This window comes from Ovis aries, chromosome 13 (assembly GCF_016772045.2).
Source record: "Ovis aries strain OAR_USU_Benz2616 breed Rambouillet chromosome 13, ARS-UI_Ramb_v3.0, whole genome shotgun sequence".
In the NCBI taxonomy this organism is placed as follows: Eukaryota; Metazoa; Chordata; class Mammalia; order Artiodactyla; family Bovidae; genus Ovis; species Ovis aries.
In genome coordinates this window covers 53,960,382-53,975,476 of record NC_056066.1, presented here as the reverse complement: position 1 = coordinate 53,975,476, position 15,095 = coordinate 53,960,382, and the positions used below count along the sequence as shown (strand labels likewise).

General features: G+C 60.3%; 1 protein-coding gene across 1 annotated transcript in view; it reads left to right on the top strand.

Moving 5' to 3' along the window:
- LOC101112800 (ADP-ribosylation factor GTPase-activating protein 1) overlaps positions 1-12,374 on the top strand; it is a 36,264-nt gene extending 23,890 nt beyond the window's left edge. Inside the window, exons 29-50 of the mRNA XM_060396935.1 lie at positions 404-533; positions 755-897; positions 997-1,129; positions 1,463-1,605; positions 1,790-1,919; positions 2,863-2,901; positions 3,521-3,659; positions 4,434-4,576; positions 4,675-4,784; positions 5,219-5,377; positions 5,470-5,547; positions 6,052-6,138; positions 6,781-6,834; positions 8,508-8,603; positions 8,681-8,734; positions 8,840-8,893; positions 9,183-9,236; positions 10,010-10,081; positions 10,459-10,494; positions 10,602-10,668; positions 10,850-10,996; positions 12,195-12,374. Of these exons, the coding sequence (XP_060252918.1) occupies positions 404-533; positions 755-897; positions 997-1,129; positions 1,463-1,605; positions 1,790-1,919; positions 2,863-2,901; positions 3,521-3,659; positions 4,434-4,576; positions 4,675-4,784; positions 5,219-5,377; positions 5,470-5,547; positions 6,052-6,138; positions 6,781-6,834; positions 8,508-8,603; positions 8,681-8,734; positions 8,840-8,893; positions 9,183-9,236; positions 10,010-10,081; positions 10,459-10,494; positions 10,602-10,668; positions 10,850-10,996; positions 12,195-12,220 (2,094 nt within the window). The 3' untranslated portion in view covers positions 12,221-12,374. The remainder of the gene's footprint in view (positions 1-403; positions 534-754; positions 898-996; positions 1,130-1,462; positions 1,606-1,789; positions 1,920-2,862; positions 2,902-3,520; positions 3,660-4,433; positions 4,577-4,674; positions 4,785-5,218; positions 5,378-5,469; positions 5,548-6,051; positions 6,139-6,780; positions 6,835-8,507; positions 8,604-8,680; positions 8,735-8,839; positions 8,894-9,182; positions 9,237-10,009; positions 10,082-10,458; positions 10,495-10,601; positions 10,669-10,849; positions 10,997-12,194) is intronic.
- The last annotated feature ends 2,721 nt before the right edge of the window (positions 12,375-15,095 follow it).

Here is a 15,095-nt window from a genome sequence, read left to right as displayed (position 1 = left end):
GTTCACGGGGACCAGCGCCCTTAGCCTCCCTGACCGGGCCCCTGAATTCAGGGTCAGTGGGTGTGACCGCATCCCCCGAGGCTCAGCCCCAGCAGTGCAGGGGGAGTGGAAAGCAGCTGACCCCACCCCAGCCCTTGTGGGCCCCAGTCCTAGTCAGGGGGGTGAGGCAGAAGTGAAGCAAAGAATTGTAAGAATCCTCACATGGGATGTGCTGGGGGAGCAGGCCCTGAGAGGTGGAAACACCAGAGTGTTGGGGGAATGGGCAAGACCCCTCCCAGGGCCACAGATTCCGCTCCCGGTCCCCTCTCTCCAGTCTGGGAGTGGTCGTGGGGCGGGCCTGGGTCTCCTTCTGGCAGGAGCTGCCCACCTCAAGCTGCCTGTGTTCCGCCCCCCGCCACCACAGATGGAGGTTCCTGGGAATGCCACCTCTGCCACCCTGGGCCCCCTCTCCTCCTCCACCACCTACATGGTCCGTGTCACCTGTCTCTACCCTGGGGGCAGCTCCTCTACCCTGACTGGCCGCCTGACCACACGTGAGTGGCTGTCAGGGTGGGGTCCCCAGGCCACCTACCTCTGCTCCCCTGGGTGATTCAGACCAACACAAGTCAGGTGAGGGCGGGTACCTGGACAGGTGTGGCGGTGGGGCCCAGGACCAGTGCCTGGCCCACAGCCCCTCTGGGAAAGGGGACCGCAGGCACAGTGAGTGGGGACTGGGGGGCCCTCTGCCGCCCCAGCCTCAGTCTCCCTATTCCAGGGAAAGTCCCCAGCCCGAGCCAGCTGTCGGTGACAGAACTGCCTGGGGATGAAGTTCAGCTCGAGTGGGCAGCCGCAGCAGTGTCCGGCGTGCTCGTCTACCAGATCACGTGGATGCCCCTGGGAGAGGGGAAAGCCCGTGAGGTGGGGGTGCGGACCCTCCCCACCCCAGCTCCTCCTGTGAGCCCGGCCCCCAGGGAAGGACACCTCCCCCAGGTGGACACCAGTCCCTTTTCTCCACAGATTTCTGTCCCGGGGAACCTGGGCACGGCCATCCTGCCTGGCCTGGGGAGGCACTCAGAATATGAGATCACCATCTTGGCCTACTATCGCGACGGGGCCCGCAGTGACCCTGTGTCCCTCCGTTACACCCCCGGTAGGTGACCCTGCTCTGCCCCAGAACCCCCCAGTCTGTGGGCCTGACAGGCAGCCCCTACAGTCCTGACCCTGCGAGTGGGCAGCTGGGTCCACAGAGCCTGCTTAAGCCCTCCAGGCAAGATCCCTGGGGTGGCCAAGGGTCCAGGTCAGTTGGTGTGACACCACACCCAAGGTGGTTCCACAGCTGGCCTGGTGGCCCTGTCTGGGCCGGGGCACTGGGCTGCGTGGTGGGCATGGTGGGGGCCGTGGAGTGGGAGAGTGGCGGGCATGGTGCAGAGTGGAGGGGAAGTGTTGCCATCTGAGGTGCCCCACGCCTCATGCTCCCCCGCAGTCAGCCGTAGCCCACCCTCCAACCTAGCCTTGGCCTCAGAGTCGCCTGACAGCCTGCGGGTCAGCTGGACACCCCCGAGCAGCCACGTGCTCCACTACCGGCTCTCTTACGCGCTGGCCTCAGGCTCTGGACCCGAGAAGTCGGTGAGTCTCCCTGAAGCTGGGAGGCCATCGCCCCTCACAGGCCGCCAGATCCTGGGCTTGGGGAGACATGTCCCATCCTGCCTGTCGAGGGGGCCACTCTTCTGTGACGGGACCCACAGACAGGGAACCAAGATCAAACTATTGGAGATGCTCAAGTGACCATCTTCACCCCACCTCTGCCCAGATCTCCATTCCAGGACCCAGGAGCCACGTGACAATCCCTGACCTTTTGGCAGCTACCAAGTACCGGGTCCTGGTCTCAGCCATCTATGGAGCAGGGGAGAGCGTGGCGGTGTCTGCCACAGGCCGGACGGGTGAATTGGCGCCAAGATCTCAGATCCAGCATACTCCTGCCAGGCCCAGGACCCTGGCAGCCAGGACATGTGGGCCCTGTGACTCCCAGATGTACCCCGCATTGCAGAGCTTAGCGAGAGACCCTCTGGTGCAGGATTAAGGCCACTGCAGTCCAGCTGAGCACGTGCAGGCTGGCATGGAGGGAATCATGGCTGTGGCCGGCCTGCAGAGGCCTGGGGCTGGGGGATGGGCGGTATTCTTCTGATCTGTCCAGGAGGTGCAGGGCAGACGTGCAGCTTATAGGAGTAGGAAGCCGGACACATGCCACAGACACGGTAGCTGCAGTGTAGTCCAGGGCCCACTCTGGGCTGGCCCCGCCCCCGGGGTATCAGTGGTCCCTGAGATCCCACCACCCCCAGGCCAGGACCCAGCTGAGAGGAACCTCAGTTTCTGTTTGCTGTTCCTGCTGCTTCTCTCGACAATCAGACGCTCAGAGCAGAAGGCCCCAACCACCCCAGCTTCCCTCTGTGTCCCTTCCATGGGTGTTGCCCAGTTTTGACTTGAATACTTCTGGGGACAGGGGCCTCACTACCCAGAGCTCAGCACCTTTCCTCTTTTGGGTGGCAGGGAGCCACTTCCTGCCCTGAGAGTCTCAGTTCCTGTCCACACTCATACGTGAACACTCAGAGTGTCCACACAGTGCCTGGAAGTGGAGCAGGCTGGCTCAGCCCGGCCCCAGGATGGTGTGGACCCAGGCATGTCCACATACCCAGGTCTCTCCTGGCCTGCACCTAGGGCATCTCACCTCTTGACGAAGACCCTGTGGGAGCACCCGGCCAGGTGCTGTCTTCCTGGGGGTTGGACACTGTCCTTGTCCTATCCCTGAAGTGTGGGGACCACAGGGCAGGGCACCTGGCCACAAGGGGCCCCTCCCTGCTGACCCTTACCCCTGTCCCCTCTCAGCAGCCTGCCCGGCCCTCCACCTGGATGGCTCCCCCCCAGGTAGGTCCCACTCTGGTGTGGCAGCTGCTCCCCACCAGCCCCCACCCACTCTTCCTCCTCTGGGTCCTTGTTGGGGGAGGGTGGCCTGGGTTTGGGGTCAGGCAATGCTGGGGCCCGTGGGTCCTGCATGGCCTTTGTGAACCTGTGCTGACCAGGAGAGGGGCGGGCGAGAGGCTGAGCCTGGGTCCACAGTATCAGAAGGCTGGCACGTGGCCCCTGTGTGGTCAGGGAAATCTGCCAGGTGGGGGCAGTGGGTGGGTAGTGAGGGCAGGGGAACTATCTTGGTAGCTGGGTCTCCTGAAGGATGTCCAGAGCTGCTCAGACCAAGCTTCAGGGCCAGCTGAGTTGGGGTGGGAGTGGGAGCGGGATGGGCGAGGTTCTGGGCACTGAGACTTGTGGGGAGGTGATGGCTGTGGGCATGGAAGGGCCAGGTTGGTGCTCCCTGCGTGTCCTTCCTGAGTCCAGGATAGAGGGAAGGGGGGACGAGACCCCTGAGGGCCGACGTCCCTGCACTGTCTCTGTGGCTCCCACACTCTCCTCTCACCAGACATGTGGTTTTCTACTCTGCCTCCTACTCACCCCCACCTCCCCTCCTGTCTGATGGTGCCCTCCTCCCAAGGCTTCGACCTGATGGCGGCCTTCGGGCTGGTGGAGAAGGAATATGCCTCCATCCGCGGTGTGGCCATGGAGCCCTCGGCCTTTGGCCCCACCAGGACCTTCACGCTCTTCAAGGACTCTCAGCTGACCCGTCGGGCCAGGTGGGAGCTGGGGCAGGCCGGAGAGCAGGAGGGCACCCTGGGGAAATCAATTGGGCAGACTCCCGGGGGCACATGGACTCCGGGAATCCGAGTTCCATAAATTAATAAATCTCCTGTGGGTGGAATGAGGCCCCTGGAGGTGGAGTGGGAGGGCTTTTCCCCAGGTGGCACTTCTGGGCAGGGGCCACCACCTTTGTCTCCCTGAGAACTCCTGCTTCCTGTATGCTCTAATTTGATCCTGCAAATCTGCACATATCCAGGGTTTGTGAGAAGCCACTGCTTTGTGACTCACCATGACCATGGCTTGTATGGCCCCCGAGGTCTAATAATCACCCCACTTCATATACGGGGGTGTCTTTAACCACACGTTGGAACTTCCACACGCACAGCATAATTTTTCTTAAGTTAAAATGTTTTAAATTGCAAAGGTAGATCACGTGCTTTATAACGTTGATAGGAATTTGAAAAATACAAAGTGCAACTCTGGGGTTGCAAAGAGTGGAGGGCTCCCAGGAGGTGGCAGAGAGTAGGAGCTATGAGGAGAGAATGTGGGGGAAGGGCACTGGAGAAGAAGCAGCATGTGCCAAGGGGATGGCCTCCTGTCCCTGTGGGGCCATCCCGGGGATCCCAAGCTGCTCCTGTTGAGACCTGATAGGGCAGGAGGAGAGGCGCGTTCACTGCTGACACTCCCCGGCCTGGCCTTGAGGACCCCACTCTCGGTCCCCAGTGTCCAATCTCCTCTCAGGCCTGCGGTGCCCTTCCTGTTCCCTACAGCGACCTCCACCTGGCCACCCTGCCCCCGGAGCACACGGTTGTCTTCCTCCTGCGCCTGCTCCCTGAGACGCCCCGAGAGGCCTTTGCACTGTGGCAGGTGGCAAGCGAGGACTTCCAGCCCATCCTTGGGGTTCTGCTAGACGGTCAGTTGGAGGGACAGCAGTGGGTCAGGTGATGCTCTGGGAGGTCCTCTCCCGCCTTCTGCGCGGGAGTCTCATGTGATTCTTGTCCCATCCCCCAGCTGGCAGGAAGTCGCTGACCTACTTCAACCGTGACCCCAGGACCACCTTGCAGGAGGTCACCTTCGACCTGCCCGAAGTGAGGAGGATATTCTTTGGGAGTTTCCACAAGGTACTGGAAAGTCCTGGAAGGACCACAGCTCATGCCTTCCTGCCTGAGACCCTCGGTGCTCCCAGCTTCTGGGACAGACCCCAGCTTCTGGGACAGACCCCCATTGGGCTCTGCAGGACACAGGCTGTCCTGTCACCATGGCACCCCCCAGAATGCAGGGACTTTCGTCTGTCCTGGATGCCCCACCCTAATCTGGGTCAAAGAGCATCCAGCCCTTGCTCCTGGTCCCGCAGCCCCTGGGAAGGGCCGTGGGGGTGTCATTGTACAGAATGAAACTGAGGCCCTGTGAGGGGTTTCAGGAGATGTGGGGTGGTCAGGATCCAGACGCCAGCCCCAGGAATAGTCTCTGCCCCTCCCTGCTCTGGCCCTGGACCGTGGACATGGAGGGAGCCCATCCTGGCTGGGGCCCCAGGGAACCTCCTGCTGTCTCCCAGGTGCACGTGGCCGTGGGCCACTCCAAGGTCAGGCTCTACGTGGACTGCCGGAAGGTGGCTGAGAGGCCCATCGGGGAGTCCAGCAGCCTGCCTGCTGCCGGCTTCGTCATGCTGGGCAGGTTGGCCAAAGCCCGGGGCCCCCGGAGCAGCTCAGCCTCGGTGAGCCAAACCATCTGGGGCTGGTGGGCCCCTCCTATCCCCTGTGACAGCCACACCTGACCAACCCCACCCCTCTCTCTTCCTCTCTGAAGTTCCAGCTCCAGGTGCTACAGATCGTGTGCAATGACTCCTGGGCAGAGGAGGACAGGTGCTGCGAGCTCCCAGCATCGGTAGGTGGCCAAGTGCCCACTGAGGCCAAGAGTCTGGGGATAGACAGGCCATCCTGGTCGTCTGGAAAAATCCGGACAGGCTTCCTGGAGGAGGTGATCCATAGGCCCGGAGCTGGAGCTCAGGGCAGCTGGATGGGTGTCCTGGAGGCCCTAGAGCAAGGAGAGCTAGAGCAGGCCAGGCAGCCCCCAGCTCCAGAGTGGCTGCTGCCACGTACTCTGGGCCACTGCCCTTTTCTGTGGGCTCAGGCACAGGAAGGGGCCCTCACTGACTCCCCTGTGTGCCCACACTGGGCTTGGCCCTGCCGAGGGCTTACAAGGGAATGAGAGATGGCATCCTGTCAGCAGGCTTGTACCAGGCAGCCAGGAAGGTGGCAGCCAGGACCAGGTCCCCACCCTTTACCCCTCACCTTCCTGGACCCTGCAGTCAGTGCAGATACTGAGCTCTGGGGTTAAACAAGAGCTGAGGAGGGGGTGCATTTAATGGCGGAGTCTCCTTTCTCCCAGAAGGAGGGAGAGTCCTGTCCTGCCTTCCCATCTGCCTGTGCATGTTCCTCACAGACCCCTGGGCCCCCGGGCCCCCAAGGACCTCCGGTGAGTCCCGAAGTTCCTCCCTGGGGTAACCACAGACTCCGGCAACATTTCACTGCCAGTGTTGATGGATATGGTCCCCTCCCCAAGCCCCAGCAGATGTCCCTGGGCCTGCCTCACTGGTGGCCAGAGTTCATGAGTGTCTTGGCTGCCTCGTCCACCCACAGCCCTTGAGTTCCCTCCTGGAAGCCCCTTCCTTCCCACTGCAGCCTTCTCCTGAGCCAGCCCCTCTCTGGTGTTGGAGCCCCTATGTTCCCGCCGGGGGTGGGAGCCCAGCCCAGCCCAGCCCAGCCCAGCCCAGCCCAGCCCAGCCCAGCCCAGCCCAGCTGCAGCATGGTGCTTGTCATGGCCTGGCCATGAGTCACAGCTCCAGGCCTGGGCCCCACTGTGGGGCAAGTCCAGACCCTCTGGCTGCCTGGAGGGTGCAGGACCCATTTCGGTTTGTGGTCCACAGACCTCTCCAGGGAGGGGCCAGGGCTGGAAGCCATGAGCCCATGTGTGCTGTAACCAGTGACTGTGGGGGAGGCGGGCCAGGAGGCACTGGGAGTCCCTCCCTCTTCTACCATGAAGTGGGGACTGGAGTCCGGGGCACTGCCAGGGGAGCCAGTGTGCAGCCCAGCCTTAGTCTTGCTTGTGCCCCTGCAGGGCCTCCCTGGGAGGAACGGAGCCCCAGGAGAGCAAGGCTTCCCAGGGCCCAGGGTGAGTCATGGGGCATCCTGGGAGTGGGTGCAGGAGCGAGACCCCCACAGTCCAACCCTAGGCAGGAGGGGGACCCCAGTCTGGGCACCATGTGGCGGGCAGTCTTGGGCACCTGGCCGGGCCGTGTGTGCTCTGCCCTCCCCTGTGTTTTTTCCCATTAGCCGCTCCACCCCCTTGGAAGTTGCTGGATGCATGTCCTCCGGCCCCGTTCAGCTGGCTTATATTTTCTCCTTCATTTGAGGGGCTCTAGGTTTTATGGGAACCCTGTGCTCTGAGCTGTGACTAGTGTACTGAGTCCTGGTCTCCTGGCCTGGCTTATGATATATGTGGCAGGCAGATTTAGGATCCCCCTTTGTCTTGTCAGCTATGTGGGTCTGTCTCCACAGCTCCTGAATGGCTTTGTATTTAAAGGCCTTCCTTAGTCTGTGAGGACCACCTCCTCATGGGCCTCAAAGTGCTTCTAGCACCTTCCAGCCTGGCACTGTGGTTCCTCCTTCCTTCCCAGACCACTGCCCCTCGTTCCTCTATTTATTGAGTAGCCAGTCCCCCACCCCCGCCGCTTCAAATGCGGTCTAATCACATCACCAGCTTTGCACGGAGTCCAGAATCCAAATAGCTCTTCAGACACAGGAGCAGTCGCCATCCAGGCAGGGATGGGTCCGGCTCTACATCCTCTCCCCTAAACCCCCTGTTCTCTCTGTGTATTGTTTTTGGGCCCCATTTCTTACTCAAATATCTTATTTGCAATTGTTTTTTAGTTTCATATGGTTGCCTTAGACTTTCCTGGGTTTTATTTACAGCCCCTGCAAAAAATCATATCACTGTCTCCTTTTCGATTTTCTCTTTCTTTTTAAAAAAATTTTCTTGCTTATTTCTCTGGTGTGGGTGACACTCCAGAGTTTGTTAAGGAACCCCGGTGATAGCAGACATATCCTTGTTGGCTTCACAGAAATGCTTCTGCGGTTTGCCCGTTGAGTGTGGGGCCGGCCTGGGAGCTGAGACAGATGGATTTTGTCATGTGATAGTCAAATCCTAACCTTATTTTATTAGGAGAATTTAAAAATCAAGAATGGGTGTTAAATAAGATTTAGTGCCTCATCAGCTGCTCTGAACACAAGCAAATTGTTTTCCTTTTTGGAGCTATTAGTTTGGTGAATGATTTAATCTCTCTCGAACGCTGAATTCTTCCTGCTCCCACTAGAAGCCGGCATGGTCCCTGGGCCCTCACCACACATTTAACAGGCTGCAGGCTTCTGTGTGCTCATGTTTTATTTAGGATTTTCACATTGATATTCGCAAATGGGAATGCCTGTGGTTTTCTTTATAGAATTTGGTGCATTGATATGTTTAACTCACAATTATTTGAAAGTATTCTTTAAAAAAAAAAACAACTGCAAAGCAAGCTGTTTAAATGGTATTGGTGGCCTCTGTCCCTTAAAGGTTTGGTAGGCTGTTCCAGTGTCTGGGGTTCGGAGCTCTGTGACTGGACTGTCAGAGCTGGCCCAGCTCCTATCTATAGAGCAGGGTTCCAGCAGGACCCTCTCAGGGTGGGCCATGAGGGTGAAGATGCCTGTGTGCGGGCAGGTCTGCCCCCCCCAACCCAGAGCAGGATCAAAGGAGGGGGCTGCAGGAGGAGCCACGTGCCTCCTCAGCCCCCACTCCCATGTCTCCAGGGAGAGCCCGGGCCACCTGGACAGATGGGACCCGAGGGTCCTGGAGGTCAGCAGGGGTCACCAGGCACCCAGGGCCGCACCATCCAGGGACCTGTGGTAGGTGCTGCGTCCCCCCGCCCTGTCCCCCTACCCCCTCCGCTCGCCTTCCCGCCCAGTCCATCTTCCCCCTCCAGGGTCCGCCAGGGGTCAAAGGAGAGAAGGGGGACCATGGACACCCCGGCTTGCAGGTCAGACCACACTGGGGACGCGAGGGCCGTGTGCCAGGGACAGAGCCTCCTCCTCTGGGTTGGACCTCAGCCCCAGCCTGGCCGACCACCTCTGTTCTATTTCAGGGCCAACCCGGCCTCCAGGGCACCCCCGGGAAGGTTGGCGTTCAGGGACCGAAGGTGGGAGAGAAGCCTGGCTGGAGGGTCTTGAGGTGGAGGCAGCGGGGGCTTCCTTCTCTGCCCCACCCTTCTCTGCATGGCCTGGCCAGTGGGGAAGGAAGTGTCTGTCCATACTGACCGGGGGCAGGTGTGGTCACTGCCCAGGGTGGGGCCAGGCCCTGAGATGGGCCAGCTTCAGCCAGGCACAGGCATGTACCCCCCATGGGGTCTTGGGGGTCTCGGGGGTCATCGTGGGAGGGGCTTGCAGGGGTACATGCCCTGCCCCCGCCCACCCTTCCTTTGCCCTTAGGGAATGAGAGGCCTGGAGGGGACTGCTGGACTGCCTGGCCCTCCAGGCCCTAGGGTAAGCACTGCTTCTTCCATGAGCCCCCCAGCCCTGCCCACCCCACTGGCATCCCTCAAGTTTCCTTGAGGCTGAGCTGAACGTGGTGACCCAGGGAGGCCTCTCTCTCCTGGGCTGGGGCAGGGACTTAGACTGAGGTGGGGTGTGTGTCCTGTGCTCAGGAGCAACAGAGGTAGCCCCCCCTATCTCACACCACCAGAGAGGTTGGTAGGAAATGCTGCATTTGTGCAGCCCCCAGCCTTGCCTGCACCCTGACTGCACACAGCAGGAAGGTGCCTGAGCCTCTGGTTGGGCCTGGGAAGGGCGGACGGGTGGGTCTGGCTCCCTTCCCACTAGAGAGTGGGGGTACCCCACTCACTTGGAAGTAGCTTCCTCCCAGCCCAGTGTTACCAGAGGTCCTAGCTGAACTCAGAGCCGGGGAGCTGCTCTGGGTGGGAGGCTGGGGTCAGCAGCCCAGACCCGGCCAGGGTCTCCCGGGCTCAGCCTCACTAGGTGCCAGGAAGGCCAAGCTGCTCCTCTTGCAAGAGGCCACACCTGGGAGGCCTGGCCTGCAGTCACACCTGGACAACTGGGAACCAGAGCCAGTGTTCAGGGTGGGCCGGGACTGCCCTGGGTGGGTGAGGAAAGCAGGGCCTGCTGGGTGGGTGTGGGGCTCAGCTGGGGCAAGGCTGGGGAGAAGCTGAGGAGTCTGATCTTGGTCCAGGGTAGGGGGACTCTGAGGGAGAGGCCACCCCCGGGGGACAGCCGCCAAACCCAACCTCCCACTTTCATAGGGTTTCCAAGGTACTGCGGGGGCTAGGGGCAGCAACGGCGAGCGAGGACCCCCAGGGGCCGTGGGGCCCACAGTAAGTCCCCTCTCCACCCAGCCCAACAGCCAGGGGGCCCAGTCATGTGCGCTGATGCCCAGGGGTGCCCAGCAGCTGGTACATTTGTAAAGCGAGGCTGACACAAAGCTCAGAGCAGAGGGAGCCCTGGACTGCCCCCTGCTAAGCCCGAGACAGGTGGGGGACAGGTAGGGGTGGGGCTCCCCAACTTGGACTCCAGGGGTCAGAGTGGCAGCAGACCTGGCCTGCAGGCTGGGTGGGGCCTGGGGCCAGGGAAGCCTGAATTGGCCGGCTGTCTCCCTCTTGCAGCAGCAGAGGTGGGTCCTCTGCTCTCTGGGGACTCCTGGGTCTCTGGGCAGCTGCAGGGTCCAGGCACTTCTCCTTTTCCTCCCACTCAGGGGCTGCCGGGGCCCAAGGGGGAGCGAGGAGAGAAGGTGAGTGTGCAGAGTCTGGGGTCCGGGCCGACCCTGGGGGAGCACGGGGAGGCACTGACCCCCACGCTGCCTGAGCCATCAGCCACGTGGCCTGTCCTCCCTTGCAGGGAGAGCCACAGTCCCTGGCCACCGTCTACCAGCTCGTGGGCCAGGCCTGCGAGTCCGCCATCCAGAGTGAGTGGCCCCGCCTCCTGTGGTGCCCAGTGCCTCTGTCTTCACACTGGAGGGAAGGGAGCCCCGTGCCGGGTCATTGGTGCCCCAGCCTCGAGCAGTTCTCCTGTGCCGCTGCCTCCGGGCAAGGCAGGGAGCAAGGGAGGGTCTCCCCACCCCCGCTGACATCTTCCCCCCTACCCAGGGCACGTGTTGAAGCTCCATGCCTGCACCCACGAGAGCACCCGGCCCCCCATGCCCATCTTGGAAGCCCCCAGGGCCCTTGGCACGAGCAGCAAGGCCTGGCTCCCTGGAGAAGAGGGGCATGGTGGCCCCCGCCCTGGGGACAGAGGTACTGGCCCCTGGGGGAGGGGTCTTCCCCAGTCCTGGGGCTGTGTGCTCTGAGTGGAGTCGCCACGGTTGAGGGGACAGGCCCTCTCATCCCGCACAGACCTGGGGCTGCCTGGCTGCCTAGGGTCTCCCAAATTCCCCTTCCCCAACCTCCCAGGAACCCTGAGCTTAGGGCCCCTTTCCCCTTCCCCCCACCCCACCACTGCCCTTCCCCACTTCCCCTCCCCTCCCCCACCCCGCCCCTCCCTCTCTCCTTGCTAGGACACAGTGGGAGGCTTGGTCCAGTGACCTTGTCATGATCTGTCCGTGCGACAGGGCTGCGGCTGCTCACAGCTCAGATGCTGAGACGGATGGACGGGCTGATGAGGGGAGAGGAGCTCACAGTCTTGATGGGGAGGAAGGAGATGAGTGGGGGTGGGGCTGAGGCTGGCTGGGGAACAGTTCTGCACCTAGGTGGGTGAAGGAGGATGGGGGAGGGGGAAGGGACACACTCACAGCGCCTTGCCCAGGCTCAACGCATTTGTGGAAAGAGAGGGGTCCCTGCCCCCAAGCACCCACCACAGTCCCCCAGACACGGCTTTTGCCATAAGCGCCCCCCTAGTTTGTACCCACTGTCCAGACAAGGCTGGCAGGTGCTGTCATGATGTCCTCCCCAGCCCCCTCCCTCACCTCCCACCACGCTAAACCTCAGCCTTTGAGATGAAACAAGGATCAGTGCCTGTCTGAGGTCAGGGACCACCAGCCCTAAACTTTCAGCCTCAAATTGAGGGCTGGACCTGCTGCCCCCAGGCCCCATGGGGTTCAGGACCCACCTTCCCCGGGTCAGAGCAGGGCCCCCAAGAAAGGAAGGCAGTGCCACCTGCACCCCTCACTCAGGCACATCCTCCTTCCCCTTGGAGGCGCCTGGAGCCCTCAATCAGACAGGGCAGGCAGAGGCGTGGGCAGCCTGGCATGTGGGGGCCCACGGGCCCCGGGGGAACCCAACAGGACTGCAGGTGGGTGCAGGAGACCAGGACATCCTCATGGGACACCTGGCCAGGCTGGCGAATCGGGGCTGGGGGCCCAAGGGTCAGTGCCCAGAGGAGTGCGTTCAGGTAGAGGGCTCACTGTCCTGCCGGCACCCGGGGCCGGGTGCACATGGCATCATGTCCTGATGGTGTCGGCTGTCCACCAGATCTGTCCAGCCTCTGCTTCTGCAGGACGGTCCCCCTGCTGCCTCGAGTGAGCCCGCATGTGCCCCTGGATCCTGGACACCCGACATCCGACCCCTGGAGCAGCTGGAGAAGAGGGTCCAGAGGTGCAGGGAGAGGAGGCAGAGGCCGGCCTGGAAACCTTCCCTCTGTACGCTTCCTGTTCAGATAAACATGCATGCTTGTCAAGGGAGGTGGCTGTTCATTGCCAGGGACTCCCTCATCCGCCCCATCCCCCACCGAGTAGAGTCCCAGATTCCCTCCCCGACCCGCTTCTCAGAGACAAGCCGCCATTCGTCCTTGGTCGTGAGGATCCCCTCACCATGGTCTCCCTCACCCCTTTGTTCCTGTGAGGCTGCTGAAGCCTCCAGGCCCTGGTATCCACAGCCCCACCCCTCCAGGGATCAAGCCCCACTCAGGGCTCTCAGCCTTGGGCACATTGAGTCAGCAGGGTGGGGTGTGTTTGGAGAACGTGTCCAGCCCACCCCCAGATGCTGAGGTGACCACCCTGGCCCAGCCAGGGGCTCCCTGCCTCCCTCGTAGTGGCCCCTCTAGTGACATCTGGCTCACCCCCAGGTGTTCAGGCCTCATGGAACCCCGACCTCCTGGCCCCTTACCTTGCCACTGCCCAGTGCCTCTCACCTCGACCAACCTGGGCACCACAGCCTGAGCAGTGACCACGTCCCTTGGCTCCCCCTCTGCCAGGGAAACCCGCCAGCCATGGGCCCTGGTGTGGCACCTGCTGTGGCCCATTCAGTAGCTCTCTGAACACTAGGAAGAGTTTGGGGTGGGGCCAAGTGAGGGCTCCAAGGTGTCACGGGGGCAGAAGCAGGACAGGCTGGGAGGGGGAGACCATGGAACGTTCTGAGCAGGGACCCACCTGAGCAGGCTGGGTCTGGGCCTGGCCAGGCCCAACCCAGAAATGGCAGGAGGAGAGAGCAAACTGAGGACAGGCTGGGCCAGGGATCAACCCACTGACCATAGTGGGGGTGCTGCAGGGAGGGGTCTGAGTTTTGTCCTCGGAGTGTCTGGAAGCCCCCGGGGCTCAAGCATGGGCTGCTGTGACCTGGTGTCTATGTGAATGGCCTGTAGATGAGAGTGTGGGTAGCCACCAGCATCACCTCTGGCTGGGTTCAGGGGGGAGAGAGACCAGCCAGGCCCTGGCCCTTCACAGTTTGACCTAAGGGCTGACATGAAGCCTCACAGGACAGTGAAAGTCCCTCCCAAATCTCCCCTCTGCACACACACTCTTGCACCTTCCTGTGTGCGCATACACTCACTCTCACACATCCACACTCGCAGCACTATTTCCAAGTTTGGGAGCCAAGGTAACCCTGGGAAAAATGACATGTGAGCCGAGCAGGACTCGGGAGAAGAAGGGGAATATAAGTCCCCATTTAGTCCTTTAATTTAAAATCACAGTATCTTCAAAGAGTTGGAAGGATGGGTAGTAATAACACAGAGCCAAAATTAACAGGCTTGAGGAAATACAGCATGGAAACATAAAAGGAGAAATAAAGTCAGTGAAACAGGCTTGGTAATTACAGCCTGACCACAGACAGGCTGAGAGATCACTAGAGAGGCTACCCAGGAGGCTCGGGAAAGGATAAAATAGCAAAAGCAAGCGTTGCCTCCACACGAGGGGCTCCCAGAGGAAGCAGTGAGTCTATGAGGGGTCAGAATGTTGAAATAGGTTCTTTTTAAAGATTTGAGAATTAAAAAATTAAAAAAAAAACAACGATTTGAGAATTAGAGAAAGACTTAAAATCCCAGACTGAAGGGTTTAAAAGGCCAAATGGGACCAGGTTTTAAAACATGCCTTTAGATTCACTGATGCAAAAACACAGAGATGGTGGGGAAAGTCTTTAAACCCTTTTCTACAAGAGGACAAGAGCCGCTTGACATCAGAACATGGGAGAAAATGACCTCAGAGTGCTGAAGGGAAAGGCTTGAATCTTAAACCTGGCAGAACTATTATTGAAACTTATAGGATGAAAATACATCCTGAGACCCAAGCCTAAGAAGGCAGGTCACACATCACACAGGATCCCTTCGAACCCGGCTGGGGGCAGTTTCAGCAGAAAGGGAAAATCATCAGCACTTAGATTCACTACACCAGAAATCCCTGGTGAGTGGGCTTCCCAGGTGGTGTTAGTGGTAAAGAGTCTGCATACCAATGCAGGCGATGTAAGAGACACGGGTTCAATCCCTGGGTCGGGAAGATTCCCCCTGGAGGAGGGCACAGCAACCCACTCAAGTATTCTTGCCTGGAGAATCCCACGGACAGAGGAGCCTTGCGGGCTACAGTCCATAAGGTTGCAAAGAGTCAACACGACTGAAGCAACTTAGCATGCCTGCGACTCAACGTGCACACACACCTGGGTGAGTAAAAACTCGAGTGATATTTGCTGTTCACGGAACCATCAAGCCCTCCCCAGACCCTCACGTCCACAGCGACCTGGAACTAGATTCCAGGTTGCTCCAGAATCCCCAAGGGGCAGCAAGGTGCTTGCTTTGTCTGGAGGTGGGAGGCCTGATGGAGACAGTTTTCATACCAACTTACCAAGCTCTTAAAGAATATATACGTGCGTGCATCCGTGCTAAGTCGCTTCAGTCATGTCCAACTCTTTGTGACCTGGTGGACTGTAGCCCACCAGTCTCCTCTGTCCATGGGATTCTCCAGGCAAGAATACTGGAGTAGGTTGCTGTGTCCTCCTCCAAGGGGTCTTCCCAGCCCAGGGATCAGATCCACTTTTTTTACATTGCATTGGTAGGTGGGTTCTTTGCCACTAGCACCACCTGGGAAGAACTCGAAGACTACAAACACTGTTAAATTAGGGGCAGCCACCAGGAGGGAAAAGACTGAACGGATGACCTTCAAGATTAGCCAACTAGATCAAATTTTCTTCT